The 22,403-nt window shown below is 46.7% G+C and overlaps 1 protein-coding gene across 1 annotated transcript in view; it reads right to left on the reverse strand.

Moving 5' to 3' along the window:
* LOC115142772 (plexin-A1-like) overlaps positions 1-22,403 on the reverse strand; it is a 275,942-nt gene that overhangs the window by 143,646 nt on the left and 109,893 nt on the right. The window contains 1 exon segment of the mRNA XM_029682496.2: positions 8,076-8,210. Within this exon segment, the coding sequence (XP_029538356.2) occupies positions 8,076-8,210 (135 nt within the window).

Genomic DNA, 22,403 nt, shown 5'->3' on the forward strand with positions numbered 1-22,403 from the left:
AGAGAGGGAGGGCAGAGAGAGGGAGGGGGCCAAAACACTGGACATCGCTGATGATATCACACGTGTTTCCCGTGTCAATAAAGCCCTTTGAACTGAATTGAGAGAGCAAATACAAAGAGAAGCGAGAGAATGAGGCATTTGGGGAAGAGAGATTTTTGGGGAAGAGAGAGAGAGAGAGAGAGAGAGAGAGAGAGAGAGAGAGAGAGAGAGAGAGAGAGAGAGAGAGAGAGAGAGAGAGAGAGAAGCAAGCAATCGTGAGCATGACAGAGAGAGGGAGTGTAAGAAAGAAAGAGAAGACAGAGCTTTGGCAATGTTAACATATGTTTCCCATGCCAATAAAGCCCTTAAATTGAGAGAGCGCGAGAGAGAGAGAGACATGGGACAAACACCAAATTGAGACTGCATGCAGAATTCTGCAAAAATATTCTCTGTGTACAACGTCGAACATCAAATAATGCATGAAGAGCAGAATTAGGCCGATACCCGCTAATGATCAAAATCCAGAAAAGACCCGTTCAATTCTTCAACCACCTAAAAGGAAGCGATTCCCAAACCTTCCATAACTTTTTATGGCTGCAGGGGCAGTATTGAGTAGCTTGGATGAAAAGGTGCCCATTGGAAACGGCCAGCTCCTCAGTCTCAGTTGCTAATATATGCATATTATTATTAGTATTGGATAGAAAACACACTGACGTTTCTAAAACTGTTTGAATTATGTCTGTGAGTATAACATAACTCATATAGCAGGCAAAAACCTGAGAAATTCCACTTCTTGTTTTTTTTTTCTGGGTGTGGCAGAATTTCATCTAAGCTCTCATTGAAATTACAGCGAGATATGGATGAGTTTTCACTTCCTACGCCTTCCACTAGATGTCAACAGTCAATCGAACTTTGTCTGATGACTCTAATGAGAAGGGGGGAGGTCGAATGAGACAGGAAATAGTCACCACCGCCACGAGTTGACCATGCTTTCACCATGCGCGTTCACAGGGGAAGGATCTGCGTTCCTTCGCACATCTGAAGTCATTCTAATTCTCCGGTTGGAACGTTATTCAAGATATATGTAAACAACATTCTAATGATTGATTCAGTACATCGTTTGACATGTTTCTACTGACTGTTACGGAACTTTTGGACATTTCGTCACGTTATAGTGGACGCGCTTGGTGACTTTGGAATTGTTTACCAAACGCGCTAACCAAAATAGCTAATTGGACATAAATAACGGACATTTTCGAAAAAAATCAAGCATTTATTGTGGACCTGGGATTCCTAGGACTGCATTCTGATGAAGTTCATCAAAGGTAAGGAAACATTTATCATGTATTTTCTGGTTTTTGTTGACTCCAACATGGCGGCTAATTTGGCTTTTGTTCTGAGCGCCGTCTCAGATTATTGCATGCGTTGCTTTTTCCGTAAACTTTTTTTGAAATCTGACACAGCGGTTGCATTAAGGAGAGGTGTATCTATAATTCCATGTGTATAACTTGTATTATCATCTACATTTATGATAGGTGTTTCTGTTGAGGCGATGTGGCTATGCAAAATCACTTGATGTTTTTGGAACAAGTGAATCTAATAAACATCTAGTAAACTCAGATTTTTTTTATATAAATATGAACTTTATAAAAAAAACATGCATGTATTGTGTAACATGAAGTCCTATGAGTGTCATCTGATGAAGATAATTCAAGGTTAGTGATTAATTTGATCTTTATTTCTGTTTTTTTTTATGCTATATTTTGCTGGAAAATGGCTGTGCTTATTGTGGTTTGGTGGAGACCTAACATAATCGTTTGTAGTGCAACGAGTTTACCTTTAAAATGATATAAAACACATGTATGTTTTAGGAATTGTAATTATGAGATTTCTGTGGTTTGAATTTGGCGCCCTCTATTTTCACTGGTAGTTATCATATCGATCCCGGTATTGGGATTGTAGCCATAACAAGATAACAAAGCCATCACCTACAGAGAGATGAACCTGGAGAAGAGTCCCCTAAGCAAGCTGGTCCCGGGGCTCTGTTCACAAACACAGACCCCACAGAGCCCCAGGATAGCAGCACAATTAGACCTAATCAAACCATGAGAAAACAAAAAGATAATTACATGACATATTGGAAAGAATTAACAAAAAAAAACAGTAAACTAGAATGCTATTTGGCCCTAAACAAAGAGTACACAGTGGCAGAATACCTGAACACTGTGACTGACCCAAACTTAAGGAAAGCTTTGACTATATGTAGACTCAGTGAGCATAGCCTTGCTATTGAGAAAGGCCACCGTAGGTAGACATGGCTCTCAAGAGAAGACAGGCTATGTGCACACTGCCCACAAAATGAGGTGGAAACTGAGCTGCACTTCCTAACCTCCTGTCCAATGTATGAACATATTAGAGACACATATTTCCCTCAGATTACACAAAGATTTAGAAAACAAATCCAATTTGGATAAACTCCCATATCTACTGGGTGAAATTGCACAGTGTGCCGTCACAGCAGCAAGATTTGTGACCTGTTGCCACAAGAAAAGGGCAACCAGTGAAGAACAAACACCATTGTAAATACAACCCATGTTTATGCTTATTTATTTTCCCTGTTGTACTTTAACCATTTGTACATTGATACAACACTGTACATATTCATAATATGACATTTGTAATGTCTTTATTCTTTTGAAACTTCTGTATGTGTAATGTTTACTGTTAATTTCTATTGTTTATTTCACTTTTGTATATTATCTACCTCACTTGCTTTGGCAATGTTAACACGGTTCCCATGTCAATAAAGCCCCTTGAATTGAATTGTGAGAGAGTGAGAGAGAGAGAGAAATGACAAGATAATTGAGAGGGTCAGAGACCTAGCTAATCGTCTTGGAGGCACGGTGAGACAGTAGGTTCATTGAGGCCTAGGTGTGTGTGTGTGTGTGTGGGGGTTCAATAACAACATTCACACAGTTACCATGGCTGGCACAGACACACGTCAGAGTGTGTGTGTGTTTAGGAGGAAGGCGCTAGCTAGACGACCTCTGGTATTTGAGCCGTGCACCCCTCCCCGCCTCCGCTCATCTGCCGTCTCTACCTCACTCTCCTCTCCTCGCATCACCACCCCCCCAAACCCCAAAGTCTATTAACATTTACATTACAATGACCACTTCATCCACGCAGTGGACAGTAGTCAGACAGAAACAACTCTACGGTTACATTTAGGCATTCATTCAGACTGGTTAAGGATTAACCTACACCAGTCGTAAACATTAGGCATTCATTCAGACTGGTTAAGGATTAACCTACACCAGTCGTAAACATTAGGCATTCATTCAGACTGGTTAAGGATTAACCTACACCAGTCGTAAACATTAGGCATTCATTCAGACTGGTTAAGGATTAACCTACACCAGTCGTAAACATTAGGCATTCATTCAGACTGGTTAAGGATTAACCTACACCAGCCGTAAACATTAGGCTAAACATTTTTGTTGCCCCTAGTGGCGGGTTTTGACGGCGTCACTCGATGTCCTGCGGACCTACACAAACTTTAAACCTCACCGTGGACCTGGAGTGACCCCTCTGGGGTGTGTGTGTGTGTGTGTCTGTTACACTGACGTATCCAAGTGTGACTGTGTATCATGTCACCTGTGAACATGCATCTAGGTTTACTGTAAGGCTGCTGTGTGTGTGTGTGTGTGTGTGTGTGTGTGTGTGTGTGTGTGTGTGTGTGTGTGTGTGTGTTATACTGACGTATCCAAGTGTGACTGTATCATGACACCTGTGAACATGCATCTAGATGTACTGTACGGCTGCTGAGTGTGTGTGTGTGTGTGTGTGTGTGTGTGTGTGCGTTGAGTGAATCGCTCAGAGTACGTCAGCTTTAACCTCATCCCTAGCCATCTAACAGAACAATGTAATATGCATTGTTATTATATTTCAGCCGAGATTCAATCACATAGCCTCTACTTCAAACAGGTTTAATGCAGCCAACAGCAAGCGCACAAAGTTTCCTCCAGGAACTTTCCCTGGCTTTGTACTGAGGCAACGTTACACAAACACCCTACAATTCAGGCGGGTTTAGGACAGCCGGCAAGCAAACAAAGTTTCCTCCAGGAACTTAAGACATTTGCTTTGTTTGTACTGAGGCGGTGTTTGGCGTCGAGCCTCCTAATGCTAATGAGGTTGGCTGGGCGGCCAAGTATCTGTGGGTTCAAACCCATTTGACGTACACGCGGTGCCCCCAGAGAAAGGAAAGTAGTTGATGAAAAGGCTGGCTGAAACCCATCCGACCAGATTCAAAACAGGCTAGAACAAGTGGCTGCGCTGTCTTTTGTGAGAGAGGGGGTTGGGGATTCAAACCCGCAACCTTGGGATAAAGGGGATGCTCTTGGCTGTGGAGCAGGGTCTTTGTTAGGAGTGTGTGTGTGTGTGCGTACTGTCAATGTGTGGCAGATGCTAAGGAGCCCTGGAGAGGGCTTCCGTGCGATTTGGCTGACTGTGAGTGCAGACAATGGCCAGCCCACACACACGAACACAGACTCACACAAACTGGGAGGCGTACACATACGCATGCACCAGCGCACAGACAAACACGATATACAGACACAGAAGAGGAGGAGGGGGAACATATGATATTCCACCTCCCACAAACGACACTAGTATTAGCATTCATTTCCAGTAAGATGCTTCACAATACCGGGAGGGGGGGGGGTAAAAATGGACCCATATTCACGAGGGAGGCCATGAATATTTATGCCACGCAATTAGCTAGCACTGAGAAGAGTGTGTGTGTGTGTGTGTGTGATACGCATGAGCAACTGCAAAGACTCTCGTCAGTGTACAAGGCAACAAGAATTACAGTTGTACAGCCCAGTGACTTTGCTAAACAATGACAAGAAGATAAGGGGAAGCTACAGACTAATGAGTTTACTGAAAGTGGCTTATAAGACAAATGGAGGAGACTTTGGTGCAAAAGTATTTTCTAGGAGTGGAAAGGGACGAAAAAAGAAAGAGCGTCTGAGTTTACTGCTACGCAAGACAATATGGGACAATGTTTGGAGGGACAATGTTTGGAGGGACAATGTTTGGAGGGACAATGTTTGGAGGGACAATGTTTGGAGGGACATTGTTTGGAGGGACATTGTTTGGAGGGACAATGTTTGGAGGGACAATGTTTGGAGGGACAATGTTTGGAGGGACAATGTTTGGAGGGACATTGTTTGGAGGGACATTGTTTGGAGGGACATTGTTTGGAGGGACAATGTTTGGAGGGACAATGTTTGGAGGGACAATGTTTGGAGGGACAATGTTTGGAGGGACAATGTTTGGAGGGACAATGTTTGGAGGGACAATGTTTGGAGGGACATTGTTTGGAGGGACAATGTTTGGAGGGACAATGCTCTGACAGACAGTATGGAAACACCTCTTTTACGAACAAGCGAGAGCTTTTCTGTTTTTCGGTTGTTCTTTCGATAATAATTGTCTGCTTTCTTCACGTCGTAAATGACTACAATGACCTAATATGTCCTTTTTCCTAAACTAGAGTTCATTTTGAAGACATGAAGAGGGACAGCAGTTGATATATCTTCATGGGCTTGTCGTCTGTCAATGGCTGGTAGACAACGAATGGTTCATGCATGGGTCCAAGCACACACACGACACACAATCGACGCACGACACACACACACACGCATACGACACACACACCTGTCAAATTTCAGATAATGATAATAATGATTAAGAAGGTGGAGTCAAACGACCCATAAAACACCAGGCCTTTGTGCTCTGTATCTTAAACGTGACTCAGAGTGGTGCTCTTTTGTATGTGTGCCTCAGTGTGTGCGTTTGTCTACATGTGTGCGCGTGTGTGTGTGCGCGAGTAAACCCATCATGGGCCACGCTCTAGTGGATATGTCCAATGACACCTTAATGTGCTTGGCTTGTCTTGAGGACCCCTGCAGGCTGAGAGCAGAGGGGCTGCTGGGGCCTGCCTGCCCGTCTGCCTCGCTACATCCTCTAACCTGCGGGGGAGAGGCGCGTGTGTTTATCGCTGTCTGTGTGTACTAGAGAAGGTGTGTGTAACCAGAGAAGGTGGAAGGAGTGTAGAGAGATCTGTGTATGGTAAGGGGGGAGGTTTTATATATATATATATATAACAAGGATTCATAGTGGGGTGGCATTAATGTGCTCCACGACTCAACCTAAACCCCTGAAACGAGCCCTCTGCTTTCACCCCCATCTCTTACTGATACATCCCCCCCTCTTCTCCCTTCCATGCAAGATCCAATTCCAGAATATTCCACAGCTATCTCATACCAGGGCAGTAGAGGTGTAAGAGGAGAGAGAGAGAAAGAGCGAGAGAAAGAGCGAGAGAGAGAGGGAGCGCAAGAGTGAGTATGAGCATTAGAGAGAGCACGAGAGAGAGAGAGAGAGAGAGAGAGAGAGAGAGAGAGAGAAGAGAGAGAGAGAAACGAGAAAAAGATGAGGAAAGGGGTTAAAAAGGAAGGGTGAGATGGTTTAAAAAAATAAATGGAATGGGATCAATGCAAGCCAGTTCAGGGGGGGCACTCAATTTTGTCTTAGAATGGAGCGTGTCAGAGAGAGAAGAAGGAGAAGGGGGGGGCGAGCAGCCGAGACATGGATTTAAAACGAGGGGAGGGTGTGCAGTGGGGTAAGGGTAAGAGGGTGTGCTCAGGGAATTACCTTTCTAGTCATTAATAATGGGGTCTACCCCACAGAGAGGTACCCCTGGCCCCTCCTTCAGCACCCCTCGGCTTAACCCCACCCTGGTCTCTGTTAATGGGGATCACGGCCAGGCATTGGTGGGGGTGTAAGTGAGGTAGAGAGCAGGAGTATTTTAGTATGTGTGTGTGTGTTCCAAGTCTGTCATATACACTGAGTGGACAAAACATTAGGAACAACTTCATAATATTGAGTTGCTCCCCTTTCGCCCTCAGAACAGCCTCCGTTCGTTGAGGCATGGACTCCACAAGGTGTCGAAGGCGTTCCACAGGGATGCTGGCCCACGTTGACGCCAATGCTCCCCACAGTTGTGTCAAGTTGGCTGGATGTCCTTCGGGTGGTGGACCATTCTTGATAAACACGGGAAATGGTTGAGCGTGAAAAGCCCAGCAGCGTTGCAGTTCTTGACACAAACCGGGGAGCCTGGCTCCTACTACCATACCCCGTTCAAAAGGCACTTAAATATTTTGTATTGCCGATTCACCCTCTGAATTGCACACATACACAAACCACGTCTCAGTTGTCTCAAGGCTTAAAAATCCTTCTTTAACCCGTCTCCTCCCCTTCATCTACACTGACTGAAGAGGATTTAACAAGTGACATCAATAAGGGATCATAGCTTTCACCTGGATTCACCTGGTCAGTCTGTGTCATGGAAAGAGCAGGTGTTCCTAATGTTTTGTCCAAGCCATAGTTGTTCACCCACCGCTTACGGAGAAACGGTCACACCGTATTCTCAAAATGGACACAGATGCCTTTTCACTGTCCTCTTTCTCAATCCCTCTCCGTCCCCCTCCACCTCCCTCCCTCCCTCCCTCCCCCTCTCTCCCTCTACTAATGAGTGGTAAAGGGGGTGTCAGCTGCATCATTAGAAGCCAACACAGGCGACCCGTAGCCAGAGCTTCAAAGCCGTACACGGCCGAGCCAGTGGTGAGGTTGTTAATGAACAGTTCCCCACATGGATTTACACCTGACCTTTGCCCATTCCCCTGGTGTGTGTGCGCCTTGGTCGGCAGGGGGACGGGGGGACGGGGACAGGGGGAGGGGAATTGCAGGGACCCACACCAGACAGACAGATGTAATTGCAGGTTACGGGAGGGTTGTGTGTGTCTAAGGTAATGAGGCATCATTAGCCCCCCCCCCGCTGACACCTGCAGCCTTTCTTCAGACCTGCTGTCTGAGGGAGTGTGTGTGTGTGTGAGTGTATGTTGGTTGATGAGCGTGTCGATGTGTGCGCGTGCACGCGGAGCATATTTGTGTGTTTGCATGCATAACTGTGTTCACGCATGTATGTGTGTGTGTGTGTGTGTGTGCCGTGTTCATGCCTGTGTGTATTTCTCTCTTACCTGTTTGTCGGAGAGTGTGTAGACGTGCTGCATGTCCGGGGAGAAGAGCAGGTCTCGGAGGATGGGGCCGTCACTCACCACCACGTTCTCATAGAGCAGAGCTGGACGCGTGGGACTCGCCGAATTCACCAGGATCTAGACAGAGAGACCGAGACAACAGGTGAGATGACTGCATTCCGTTGCCTGGCAAAAGGAGTGAAAAGGCGCCAGCGGCCAACGAACCTCAGATAAACCTCAAGGCCTGACTGAGGGAAAGACAAGTGGCTCCAAATATCGGCCGAAATTTGGGGAAACGGCGCTGCCGGACGAAGCTCGCCAGCGACTGTTCCGTAGCCAAGCGGCGAAGAGGTTTGTCGTTCCCAAACAAAATAATCTACTCATCGGTTTAATGGCACAACGCCGATCCATTGATCCAGTCCAATGTTGTTGTTACTCATGGACCAATCGCATGGCTCAACAAATCCTTGCTCCGTTGTGACGGAGGCTTTTCAGCTTTTTCTTGTGGTCCCGCAACTATTCACAGTTCACAAAGTAGATAACCGTTGTCAAATAACTTCTTCATGCAAGAAATACAACGAGTGGCACTTCTCTATCAGCACGACTGTTACACACTAAAAATGAAGGTGACGGATTTAGACATAATGTCTGTTTGTTTGTTTGTCTGTTTCTGTTTATTTATGTCTGTGTAGGTGTGTGGATGTGTAGGTGTAGGTGTGTAGGTGTGGGTGTGTAGGTGCGTGTAGGTGTAGGTGCGTGTAGGTGTAGGTGCAGGTGTAGGTGCAGGTGTAGGTGCGTGTAGGTGCAGATGTGTAGGTGTAGGTGTAGGTGCGTGTAGGTGCGTGTAGGTGTAGGTGCGTGTAGGTGTAGGTGCGTGTAGGTGTAGGTGCGTGTAGGTGTAGGTGCGTGTAGGTGTAGGTGCAGGTGTAGGTGCGTGTAGGTGCAGGTGCAGGTGCAGGTGCAGGTGCAGGTGCAGGTGCAGGTGTAGGTGCAGGTGCAGGTGCGTGTAGGTGTAGGTGCGTGTAGGTGTAGGTGCAGGTGAAGGTGCGTGTAGGTGCGTGTAGGTGTAGGTGCAGGTGTAGGTGCAGGTGAAGGTGCGTGTAGGTGCAGGTGTAGGTGTAGGTGCAGGTGTAGGTGCGTGTAGGTGTAGGTGCGTGTAGGTGCAGGTGCGTGTAGGTGCAGGTGTCTGTGCGTGTAGGTGCAGGTGTCTGTGCAGGTGTAGGTGTGTGTAGGTGCAGGTACAGGTGTAGGTGTAGGTGTGTGTAGGTGCAGGTACAGGTGTAGGTGTAGGTGCGTGTAGGTGTAGGTGCGTGTAGGTGTAGGTGCGTGTAGGTGTAGGTGCAGGTGTAGGTGCGTGTAGGTGTAGGTGTCTGTGCGTGTAGGTGCGTGTAGGTGCAGGTGTCTGTGCGTGTAGGTGTAGGTGCGTGTAGGTGCAGGTGTAGGTGCGTGTAGGTGTAGGTGCAGGTGTGTGTAGGTGTAGGTGCAGGTGCGTGTAGGTGCAGGTGTGTGGTGCAGGTGCAGGGTGTAGGTGCAGGTGTAGGTGCAGGTGTAGGTGCAGGTGCGTGTAGGTGTATGTGCGTGTAGGTGCAGGTGTAGGTGTAGGTGTGTGTAGGTGCGTGTAGGTGTAGGTGCAGGTGTAGGTGCGTGTAGGTGCAGGTGTCTGTGCGTGTAGGTGCGTGTAGGTGCAGGTGTCTGTGCGTGTAGGTGTAGGTGCGTGTAGGTGCAGGTGTCTGTGCGTGTAGGTGTAGGTGTAGGTGCAGGTGCAGGTGTAGGTGTGTGTAGGTGTAGGTGCAGGTGTCTGTGCTTGCAGGTGTAGGTGCGTGTAGGTGTAGGTGTCTGTGCAGGTGTAGGTGTCTGTGCAGGTGCAGGTGCGTGTAGGTATAGGTGCGTGTAGGTGTAGGTGCAGGTGTAGGTGTGTGTAGGTGTAGGTGTGTGTAGGTGCAGGTACAGGTGTAGGTGCAGGTGTCTGTGCGTGCAGGTGTCTGTGCAGGTGTAGGTGTCTGTGCAGGTGTAGGTAGGTGTAGGTGCGTGTAGGTGCAGGTGTAGGTGCGTGTAGGTGCGTGTAGGTGTAGGTGCAGGTGTAGGTGCGTGTAGGTGCAGGTGTCTGTGCGTGTAGGTGTAGGTGCGTGTAGGTGTAGGTGCGTGTAGGTGTAGGTGCGTGTAGGTGCAGGTACAGGTGTAGGTGCAGGTGTAGGTGCAGGTGTAGGTGTGTGTAGGTGCAGGTGTAGGTGTGTGTAGGTGCAGGTACAGGTGTAGGTGTAGGTGCAGGTGTAGGTGCAGATGTAGGTGCAGGTGTAGGTGCGTGTAGGTGTAGGTGCAGGTGTGTGTAGGTGTAGGTGCAGGTGTAGGTGCAGGTGTAGGTGCGTGTAGGTGTAGGTGCAGGTGTCTGTGCGTGCAGGTGTAGGTGCAGGTGTCTGTGCGTGCAGGTGTAGGTGCGTGTAGGTGTAGGTGTCTGTGCAGGTGTAGGTGTCTGTGCAGGTGCGTGTAGGTGCGTGTAGGTGCAGGTGTAGGTGCGTGTAGGTGCGTGTAGGTGTAGGTGCGTGTAGGTGTAGGTGCGTGTAGGTGTACAGGTGTGTGTAGGTGCAGGTACAGGTGCGTGTAGGTGTAGGTACAGGTGCGTGTAGGTGTAGGTGCGTGTAGGTACGTGTAGGTGCGTGTAGGTGTAGGTGCGTGTAGGTGTAGGTGCAGGTGTAGGTGTGTGTAGGTGCAGGTGTAGGTGTGTGTAGGTGCAGGTACAGGTGTGTGTGTCTGTGCGTGTGTGCGTGTCTGTGCGTGTCTGTGCGTGTGCTCTGCAATCTCATCTGGGAGACGGGAGGCGGCAGCCACATTTTCAGAGAAACTGTGAGAGAGAGCGAGGCTGGCAGCTCACAAGGCCTTGATAAAGCAATGGGCACCCAAAGAAATATGAACCTTATTAAGGGGATAAAGGAACAATGAACAAAGGATACATTTCATTTAGTTTGCGGTCGCATCTCATCTCACACACAAATGAAGTTGCGCACATCCACACACCCACCCAGCTGGACCTAGGTTTAAGAAAGGTGTGTGCACACAGGAGACAACAATCACAGCACATCGACACAAACCGTAGCACACACACACTAACACACACTTTTGTTGTTGACTTTTTTGTATTACACACACACACAAAGGGAGAGAATGAAGACAGAGTGCTGTGAGGAGCAGTGGGGAAATTGTTTGTTTTCTCGCTATCTGCTCACAGCGTGAAGGTCGGAGACGGGTCATCTTTCTCTCCCTCTCTCATTCTATCATTCTCTCCACCCCACTCTCTCTCTGACTCAGACACACACACATTTTCAGCATCTGAATCGTCCATCTCTCCCTCGGCTCTCAGTGACACCACTCCAATATACTGGCTAATTATAAAGCTAGAGCTAACCACAGGCACCTCTCTCTACCCAGAGAGATTGGAGATTCACAAAGAGATCAAATACAGAGGCTAAAGTGTGTGTGTGTGTGTGTGTGTGTGTGTGTGTGTGTGTGTGTGTGTGTGTGTGTGTGTGTGTGTGCATATCTGTGTCTCCAAATCTTGGAATAGAATATAGAATATATAGAAGACCATCAAAGCACGACTTAATTTACATTTCCCCAACTGGCAACTGCTCTGGAGCAAGCCAGTCAGCCAGCCAGCCAGAAAACCAGCCAGCCAGCCAGCCAGTCAGCAAGCCAGCCAACCAGCCAGCCAGCCAGCCAGCCAGACAACCAGCAAGCCAGACAACCAGGCAACCAGCCAGCCAGACAACCAGCCAGACAGCCAGCCTGTCAGACAGCCAGCCAGCCTGTCAGACAGCCAGCCAGCCTGTCAGACAGCCAGCCTGTACTTCCTACAGTTGATATTACACTCAGTACTGCACAGACATTACACCATCACCCACTACTACTAGGTGGGAAGGTTCAGGTGACTGGGGTTCGGCATCTCCGGTCGTGGAGGGCCTCCACAGAGTGTTCAACACTGGGCTGGAACAAAAGTCTGCAGGTCTTAGAAACAGCTGTACAGGAACGTCGCTGTACAACCTTGTCTCCTGAGAAGTGACATTGAGTTGAGCGCGGCGCAGTTTACCAGACCCGGTTCAAATATGATCAACTTCAAATATTCCCCCGTTTGTGTGGAGTACAATTATGCACGTCATGTCCTTAATAGATTCACGAATCGATGAGTAGCACGGTCGTTTCAGGATCAGGATATTGTCAACAAGAGTGTGTTTGTGTGAGAGAGGAAAGAGAGATGGTCTCCGCCAGCTGTTGCCCGAGTCACACTGAATCCCTGCTCTTCAAAATCAATCCACTCAACGACAGCAAAACGAGTGAAGGAAGGAGGGATAGAACGAGAGGGAGGAAGGGAGCGAGGGAGGGGATGGGGGGAGTTTGAAACATAAGCAACGTTTGGGCTAATTGAATCAAACCAAGCTATTCTCCGGATCAGACACAGAGGGAATCTAATCATAGCCGTGGTGAGGGGAGAGACACGTTTAGCGCAGATGATAGGTTTTTACCAGGGCAGGGCGGCGATCGATACAACGGCCATCATGCAACGAGGAGACAGTCGATAACTATCGCTATGGTTTTTCCAGTGTGTCTTTTCCTTTCTAGTAGTGTCTGTTGGTTTCAGTAAAATAGTTAAAAGGTAAACAATATAAATATATACAGTGGGGCAAAAAAAGTATTTAGTCAGCCACCTATTGTGCAAATTCTCCCACTTAAAAAGATGAGGCCTGTAATTTTCATCATAGGTACACTGGTGTCCTTTGACAGCTCTTTGGTCTTGGCCATAGTGGAGTTTGGAGTGTGACTGTTTGAGGTTGTGGACAGGTGTCTTTTATACTGCGAGAGAGAGGTAGAGGGGGGTAGAGTGAGGTAGAGGGTGTTACGTTCCCCAGTTTATGTGTTGTAGTTTGTGTTTGTGCATGTGTTTATTTCAGGAAATGGCTCCGGAAATCCCTCAAGCAGCTGATTGGTCGACTCCATGGCTAATTGGAGAGCTGACTCCGCCCCCTCGTCAAGACAGCTGTCTCCAATTACCCATTCCATCTGAAGATATATAAATGCCAGTGTTCTGTTCAGGAGGGAGAGATTTTCTGGGAGCTTTTTGTACAGAGATTTTCTGAGAGATTTTGCTAGAGATTTTGCTAGGTTGATTTTGCTGAGAGTTGGTATATTTTGTGAGTTTGTTGCTCAGATAGAGCTTATTTGATGTCGTTTGTTAGTTTGTTTGAAAATTGTTTCATTTGTTCCCAGGGGGAGAAGGGGAAGGCACCTTGGGAGTGCTTAGGCAAGAGGCCCGCGGGCATACATATACCCATAGCATATTCGCTGTCTAGGCACACTAGGTAAGACCTGGGCGGACCACCCCCTGTATTTTGGTTAGGGCACCAGGTGGTGCTAAATTAGGTAAGTAGTGGGTAGGCAGGTAAGATAGGAGAGGGGGAGGTTTTGAGATTTACTTTCTTTGCTTTGGTTCCGTCCAGCCCCTTTTCCCCATATTACCGTGTAAAGGAATAAAGTCCTTGTAAACGGTACCACATTCTGCTTGTTGTCATTTTCTACTCGCACCTACAGTCCATACCTTTTTCGCTTCACGGAGAGTTTAGTTGTAGCAGGGTGTCGCGTTCCCTCTTCATAGAGGCGTGCGTAACAGAGGGGTAGAGCGAGGGGGGGGTCGATCGAGCGAGAGAGGGGGTAGAGCGAGAGAGGGGGGTAGAGCGAGAGAGGGGGTAGAGCGAGAGAGTGGGGTAGAGCGAGAGAGTGGGGTAGAGCGAGAGAGAGAAAATCAGGAGAGGCAGAGAGAGTGATGCAAAGAGATGAACGTGCCACTACTTGGGCCGGGGAACAATGTCACTGGGTATCGACAAAGATTTCCAGCCATCGTTTTGGGCATGCCTTGAAAGGACAAGCAAAAACAAATATCCCCTATTGATTCCATTGGCTCTCTGTCTAGACAGTGTATAAGACACTTATCCGTGGTGTCTGAACATCAATCCCAAATACACGTCTCCCATCCTCACCCTCATCGGCGTGTCCTTTCAAACACACCAGGTAGGACTAGATAAACAGAGTGGCGTACGCCACATAATATAAGCGCATTTGGTGACCACCTGGGGGGTGCGTCTCAATAGTCTAAAGTGGCTTCCCTTCCTCACCAACTCTTTTCCCCCCCTCGGATTCAAGCTTCCCGAAACCTTGAACTGTGAAGTTAATCTTCAAGTGAGCCCTTGGCCATTAAGTCTTAAAACACATTTTTTTAGGAGTATCAAATAGAAAGCAGGTATTCTTTCTGCCTTTTTCTTTCTTTTTTTTTATCCGGCAACTGGGAAATAATGGTTGTGACAGATTCATGTTGCGAGTCTATAAGTGGATGACTCACCCATTGTAACTTCACCCAGAGAATTTGACTGCACAGTGCGGTAGCTTGCCAAGCATAAGACCAACTAATAACGACACCAGGGGCATGCATCCCAAGTCGCACCCTCAGTCCCTATGTAGTGCACTACTTTTGACCAGGGCAATGGTGCCCTATTTAGGGAATAGGGTGCCATTTGGCATGTACAGTAGGGCCAGCTTTCCCTGCACTCAGGTGACAGGTTCCTTTATATTTAAAACACACCGTCTAGCTACAGCTCCAAGGGGCTGAGACATCTGCTACTTGTGCTATGACATGACCGTGTCTGTGCGTGTCCTCGGTCCTTCAAATCAAAACTTTATTCGTCACATGCGCCGAATAAAACAGGTAGTGAAAAGCTTGTTGAGGGAGAAAAAAAGTGCCAAGAAAGTATTTACTAAAAGAAAGTTTTAAAAAAGAAAGAAAATACAAGAAGAAAAAAAGAAAAAAAGGGGAATAATTAAGGGTCAATAATAAAATAACAGTAGCGAGGCTAAATACAGGGGGTACCGGTACAGAGTCAATGTGAGGGGGCACCGGTTAGTCAAGGTAACTGAGGTAATATGTACATGTAGGTAGAGGTAAAAAGTGACTATGCATAGATAATAACAGAGTAGCAGCAGTGTAAAATGTGTGTGTGTGTGGGGGGGACAATGCAAATAGTCCCGGGGCCATTTGATTAGCTGTTCAGTAGTCTTATGGCTTGGGGGTAGAAGCTGTTAAGAAGCCTTTTGGACCTAGACTTGGAGCTCTGGTAGCGCGTGCCTTGCTATGGGGCTGCTGACAGGATAGTCTGGCTCTCTTCAGGTGGAGCTGCATGGCATCCAAAACAACTGATGTTACAAAGGGAGGTGGAGTAGGGGGTGACATTCCACCATATGTGAGGAGGCTTGTGAATCACACACACACACACACACACACACACACACACACACCTCGCCCACCCACCACAAACGTTCAGATCCCTTCTCCTATAGTCTTCTGACTGGATCAGACTCTTCACATAACTAGGTCTGCTATGCATAATGGAAACTCTGGCACATTCCACCCTTTGATGTTAGAGGGGGGAGTGGGGGAGGGCTCCCCACGTTGAAGCGGAGATTTGACGCGGCCCACTTTGAATGGAACAATGGAGACTGAGTGAGGAGAGGACAGAAGGAATGGAGAGGTGGTGGAGGGAGTGAATGGAAGACTGTTGGCAGTACTAGTCCCCTGTACAAGAGGGGAGAGGTTGACTGACGGCGGACGTGTGTCCTCGAACTGAGGAAAGGGGCTGTGGAAAGGAGGCCATCGCAGAGCATTGGGACACAGCCCATAATGAAAGGGAGATGTGCATTTAGGAACTTAACTGTGAACAGGCGAGGGAAGGGAGGGAGGGAAGGTGGGGGGGGTGGGGGTGGGGGTGAATACAAATTAAACTTTCGTCTCACGTGTCTCTCTCATCTAGTCTGTTTATCGCCCATCACTCACTCTTTACCTTTCCCTAAGTGATGAAGTCAAAAAGATAGTTTAATTCCTAGCATCCAGTTTCACTCAGGGGTTTTGTAGAACCGCAGCATATAGCGAGGACACAGTAAACACATCACTCACTTAGGTGGCAGAACACTGTGTAGCCATAGCAGCCCTAATAAAAGTGTGTGTGTGTGTGTGTGTGTGTGTGTGTGTGTGTGTGTGTGTGTTAGAACTAAGCAAGACAGCGGAGAGAGAGTATAGAGACCAAAAAATGTTATTTTAACCTTTACAGATATTGTCCTAAGCTAAAAGGTCAATGGAACTGCACAATTGTCTATTTAATAGACCTATAGTGCTAGCGCTGAGGCACTTAGGCTAGAGAGTGCACCCTGAACAATCACACAGACTCACGCGCCACACATTGAGAGACACTGGTACATATGTGGTAAAGCACTCTGCGGTAATTTCTGCTTCCAGGTTCAAATGAATGTTATGTTACTAGGAATTCTGGCCTGAGAAGATTGAAGTTGCATTTATTGGCCGAAATGAGCATTTTTTGCAGTCTCGTCCACTCTTTCCCATCTTGCGCTCTTCTTTTCCCTCTCCCTCCATCTCGACGCAGCTCCCTCTCTTTGTCAGGGTAAGATCTGGGCTCTTCTCTGGATATAATGGATTGAAGGCAAGAGCAGATGCAGCATTACGGATGAGCAACCTCTATTTTCATGCTTTTCAAAATATCAGGTAGCAGTAGGAAGGTAGGAGGCATAGTGTTAGAGCTAACAACCGAAAGGTTGCTATTTTGAATCTCTGAGCCGTCTAGGTAAAAAAAAAATCTGTCGATCTGCCCTTGAGCAAGGCACTTTACCCTAAGCTACAGCGCTGTCTTGCTAGCACAGACTGGAATATGTTCCGGGATTCTTCAGATGGCATTGAGGAGTACACCACATCAGCTACTGGCTTCATCAATAAAAGTGCATCGATGACGTCATCCACATAGTGACCGTACGTACATACCCCAACCAGGAGCCATGGATTTACAAGCAACATCTACGCTGAGCTAAAGGCTAGAGCTGCCACTTTCAAGGAGCGGGACTCTAACGCAGAAGCTTATAAGAAATCCCGCTATGCCCTCCGATGAACCATCAAACAGGCAAAGCGTCAATACAGGACTAAGATTGAACGCTTCCATGCACGCTTCGAGGCAAGCAACACTGAAGCATGCATGAGAGCACCAGCTGTTCAGACGACAGTGTGATCAAGCTCTCCATAGCCGATGTGAGGAAGACCTTTAAACAGGTCAACAATCACAAGGCCGCAGGGTTAGATGGATTACCAGGACGTGTGCCGCGAGCATGCACTGACCAACTGGCAAGTGTCTTCACTGACATTTTCAACCTCTCCCTGTCCGAGTCTGTAATACCAACATGTTTCAAGCAGACCACCATAGTCCCTGTGCCCAAGAACACCAATGTAAACTGCCTAAATGACTATCAACCCGTAGCACTCACGTGTGCAGCCACGAAGTGCGTTGAAAGGCTGGTTATGGCTCACATCAACACCATTATCCCAAAAACCCTAGACCCACTCCAATTTGCATACCGCCCCAACAGATCCACAGAAGACACCATCTCTATTGCACGTCACACTGCTCTTTCCCACCTGGACAAGAGGAACACGCTGATCCTCAACACGGGGACCCATCAGGGGTGCGTGCTCAGCTCCCTCCCGTACTCCCTGTTCACCCATGACTGCATTGCCAAGCACAACTCCCACACAATTATTACGTTTGCTGACGACACAACAGTGCTCACCGACAATGATGAGACAGCCGGTAGGGAAGAGGTCAGAGACCATGATGTGCGGTGACAGGATGACAAATCAAAGCAAATATTATTTGTCACATACGCCAAATACAACAGGTGTAGTAGAAATTACAGTGAAACGCTTACTTACAAGTCCTTAACCAACAATGCAGTTAAGAAAAAAAACTAAAAAATAACTGATTTAAAAAAAAGAGGCATTACAATAACAAATAATTAAAGAGAAAGTAGTAAATAACACTAGTGGGACTATATACCGTGTGTACCGGTACAGAGTCAATGTGCAAGGGCACCGGTTAGTCGAGGTAATTGAGGTAATATGTACACTACCGTTCAAAAAAGTACATTTTTTGTCCATTAAAATAACATCAAATTGATCAGAAATACAGCTGGAAGTTGCTGTGGAATATCTACATAGGCATATTATCTACAGAGGCCCATTATCGGCAATCATCACTGCTGTGTTCCAATGGCACATTGTGTTAGCTAAGCCAAGTTTATCATTTTAAAAAGGCTAATTGATCATTAGAAAACCCTTTAGCAATTATGTTGGCACAGCTGAAAACTGTTGTGCTGATTAAAGATGCAATAAAACACACCTTCTATAGACGAGGTGAGTATCTGGAGCATCAGTATTTGTGGGTTCGATTACAGGCTCAAAATGGCCAGAAACAAAAGTACTTTCTTCTGAAACTCGTCCGTCTATTCTTGTTCTGAGAAATAACGGCTATTCCATGAGAGAAATTGCGAAAAAACTGAAGATCTCATACAACGCTGGGTACTACTACCTTCACAGGACAGCGCAAACTGGCTCTAACCAGAATAAAAAGAGGAGTGGGTGGCCCTGGTGCACAACTGAGCAAGAGGACAAGTACATTAGAGTGTCTAGTTTGAGAAAACAGACGCCTCACAAGTCCTCAACTGGCAGCTTCATTAACCTGTTGCTCCTACCCTCTACTTTTTTGAACATTTTGTTAAAAATCGCGCAACATTTCAGCGCCCTGCTACTCATGCCAGGAATATAGTACGTTCATATGGTTAGAATGTGTGTATAGGAAACCCTCGGACGTTTTTAAAACTGGTTAAATCACGACTGTGGCTATTACATAACGTGCGTTACATCGGAAAGCGCAGGAAAACCTGATCACAGAAAATGGAAATAAATATCCTTGCGCCACTTCCAGCAATTGTTAACAGTGAGCCGAATTAGATAAGACCGAGCATTCAACTCCCACAGCATCCCCATGTAGTCGAGTATCTTGTGAATTTAATCATCTTTGATTCTTGGTTGAACCGAAAGAGGGGCACCGCTTACCTCCGGTCTCCGCCCAGATCATTCCGGAAGAGCTCTCTCCTGAAATTTTTTCCAAGACGACAGCTAATGATATATACATCGCCTACGGATGATTTTTATCGCTTATTAACGTTTACTAATACCTAAAGTAGCATTACAAACGTATTTCAAGTGTTTTGTGAAAGTTTATCGTCTACTTTTTGAATTTTAAAAAATGACGTTACGTTGTGAAATCGCTGTTTTTTTCGTTTATCACACAGTCTACATATAACGATATCTTGGCTTTATATGGCCCGATTTAATCGAAATAAAGACCCAATAGTGTTTATGGGACATCTAGGAGTGCCAACAAAGAAGATGGTGAAAGGTAATGACTGTTTTCTATTTTATTGTGCGGTTTGTGTAACGCCGAAATGCTAATTATTTTGTTTACGTCCCCTGCTGTGCTTTTCTGTTGTAGTGTATTGGTGCATGCTATCAGATAATAGCTTCTCATGCTGTCGCCGAAAAGCATTTTAAAAATCTGACTTGTTGCCTGGATTCACAACGAGTGTAGCTTTAATTTGATACCCTGCATCTGTATTTTAATGAACTTTTGAGTTTTAACTAATACTATTAGCATTTAGCGTAGCGCATTTGCATTTCCAGAGCTCTAGTTGGGACGCAAGCGTCCCAGGTAGAGGTAAGAGGTTAAATAGTACCCGCAAAACACCAGTCTCAATGTCAACAGTGAAGAAGCGACTCCGGATTCTGCGCCCGCACATCGACTCTGTACCGGTACCCCCTGTATTAATTTTTTACCTTTATTTTACTAGGCAAGTCAGTTAAGAACAAATTCTTATTTTCAATGACGGCCTAGGAACAGTGGGTTAACTGCCTGTTCAGGGGCAGAACGACAGCTCGGGGAGTCGAACTTGCTACCTTTCGGTTACTAGTCCAACGCTCTAACCACTAGGCTACCCTGCCGTATATAGCAGTGCTACTGTTATTTTATTGTTGCTCTTTATTATTTGTTATTTTTCATTTTGATTTATTCAGTTTATTTCAGTAAATACTTTAACACGTGTTTTTTTCCTTAAAACGGCATTGTTGGTTAAGGGCTTGTAAGTCCGCATTTCGCTGTATTCGGCGCAAGTGACAAATAAAATGTGATTTGATTTTTAATAATGCTGGTCCCATGCTGTGACCCCACTCGCCGAGGGTGTCTCAGGGGGGGGGGGGGGGGGGGGGGGGGGGATATGCAAAAAAAAAAACATTATTCCATTTCACCACACATGTTCATATGTGAAGCAATAAGCTACTGGACCTTTGATATGACTTATTTCAGCATATAGATTGGACATTTAAAACCAGTGTTGACATTCTGCTATCAAAACAAACAGGAAGCAGCAACCGTTTCATTTTGAGGAAAATAATATGCAACACCAGAATGGGGTCAAAACTACTGAATGAGCCTAAAAAAGGTGCAGATTTTTTATTTGGATGGTATTAGCGAAATCGTGAAAATGATACCAGTGTACTCGATCTGCCCGTTCTACACCATGCTGCTAGTCTGTCTGTGTTACTCTGAGCTGACTGATGAAGTTGTTGAGCCATCACAGACAGAGACACAGAGAGACAGAGACACAGAGAGACAGAGACACAGAGAGACAGAGAGAGAAACACACACACACACACAGAGATGTATAGTGTAGGGTTTATAGGGGACTCACATAAATGTCCTCACTTATCTACACCCAACACCCGTGTGAAGAGGGTGACTGCGCACAACACGTGATGTGGATCACCCACACAAACACATAAATATGCACATACACATTCTATCATGTCTATGGCCATGGCCTTTCACATCCAATAGCAGCCCAGTGGTAGTTGCAAAGGCACAGTAACATAGCTAGAGCCTGGCTCTTGAAGGCCACATCCACACATCAGACCACGTTCTAATTGGACATATCCCCCCCCACACACACACACACAATTGTTTCAGCGGCAAAAGAAAACTATCCATCAACGTTCTGTTTTTTTTTTTTATCTGCATGTTTCCCCGTAACCACCTCTACATTCCCAGTAGAATCTCTCCTTCCCCCTCCTCTGCATCCTTTGCTCGGAAATTAAATGCCCCCGTCGACACCGACAAGAGTGAGTCGCTTGGCACGGCGCCCGCGCGATATTTCACCCCCACCCCCCAAAAAAATCATCACTAAATCACGCTAACTCAATCATCTACAAGATGCACACACATGGCGGGGGAGGCGGGAGAGATGGGATTTAAAGAGGTGCTTTACAAAGCATCACATTTTTAAGCGCAGCCAAAAGGAAGTCCAGCACACATACAGAATACATTGTCTCTAGATTGGTGCACATTCAACATTTTCCTTAAATGACAGAACATGCACATGTACTGTAAGGACGGCTAGCATGGAAAACCAGTAGATGCTAAGCTAGCAGCAGGCTGGGGTCCCATAGAGAATTAGTGGATGCTATGCTAGCAACTGCTACCATGGGGAACCAGCGGGTACTATTGCTAGATGGTCTGGGTGCCAGGCTAAAGGCTAGCTGGGCTATGTGGCCTTATCAGTCAGGAAGAGAAACTATAACAATGCAGATTAGGCAGAGCAGCAGAAGCAACGAGGGGAGACGACACAAACACCACTGTTTACATTTGCACCGATAGAGGACACACACACACACACAGGAAAGAGAGGTTTGGCACTGCTCGCTGTGTGTGTGATTGTGCGATTGCATGTGTGAGAGGGAAAACAAGACTTGACAATCCACATCAAATCTAGCGCACACTTGACTACTTTCCATCAACTACACACCAACACATATGGAATGCAATGAACGATTCCCACAGGCTCCACTTCTCCCGGAATTGGAAGGGATTCCTATGGAAATCACATGGAGGGAGAGGAAGAAAAGCAAAGAGGAACAGGACAGAAACAAAAAGGAATGGGAGATAAATCCAGTGTTGTTTACAACGGTCTCCCCCTCTGTTACTGAAGCATACCAAGCCAAGTGGGCTGAGCCAGGCCAAAACCACACCTCGGCACGCACCGGGCCAAACCAACTCTTGCCACCTCTCACTCTCCCCCTGCTCAGTCTTTTCTTCCCACCCCTACTTATCTTTCTTGCCTTCTCTCGCTCTCTCCTTTGTTTCCGCCCTCCTTCACCCTCCCCATCCACTACATGTGCCACTCTCCCTCTTCCCTTCACTCCCTCCCACTCCCTCTCCTCCAATAAATCTTCCCCTCCCTCAGTCTTTCCAGAAACACGGGGGGAAGATAATCCTGGGGCATTCGGAAAATCATGGCTGTGAAAAACAGAGTGAGCGAGACAGAGTGAGGAGATGAAAAATAACGAGATCA

The sequence above is a fragment of the Oncorhynchus nerka genome, linkage group LG15 (genome assembly GCF_034236695.1).
Source record: "Oncorhynchus nerka isolate Pitt River linkage group LG15, Oner_Uvic_2.0, whole genome shotgun sequence".
Taxonomy (NCBI): domain Eukaryota; kingdom Metazoa; phylum Chordata; class Actinopteri; order Salmoniformes; family Salmonidae; genus Oncorhynchus; species Oncorhynchus nerka.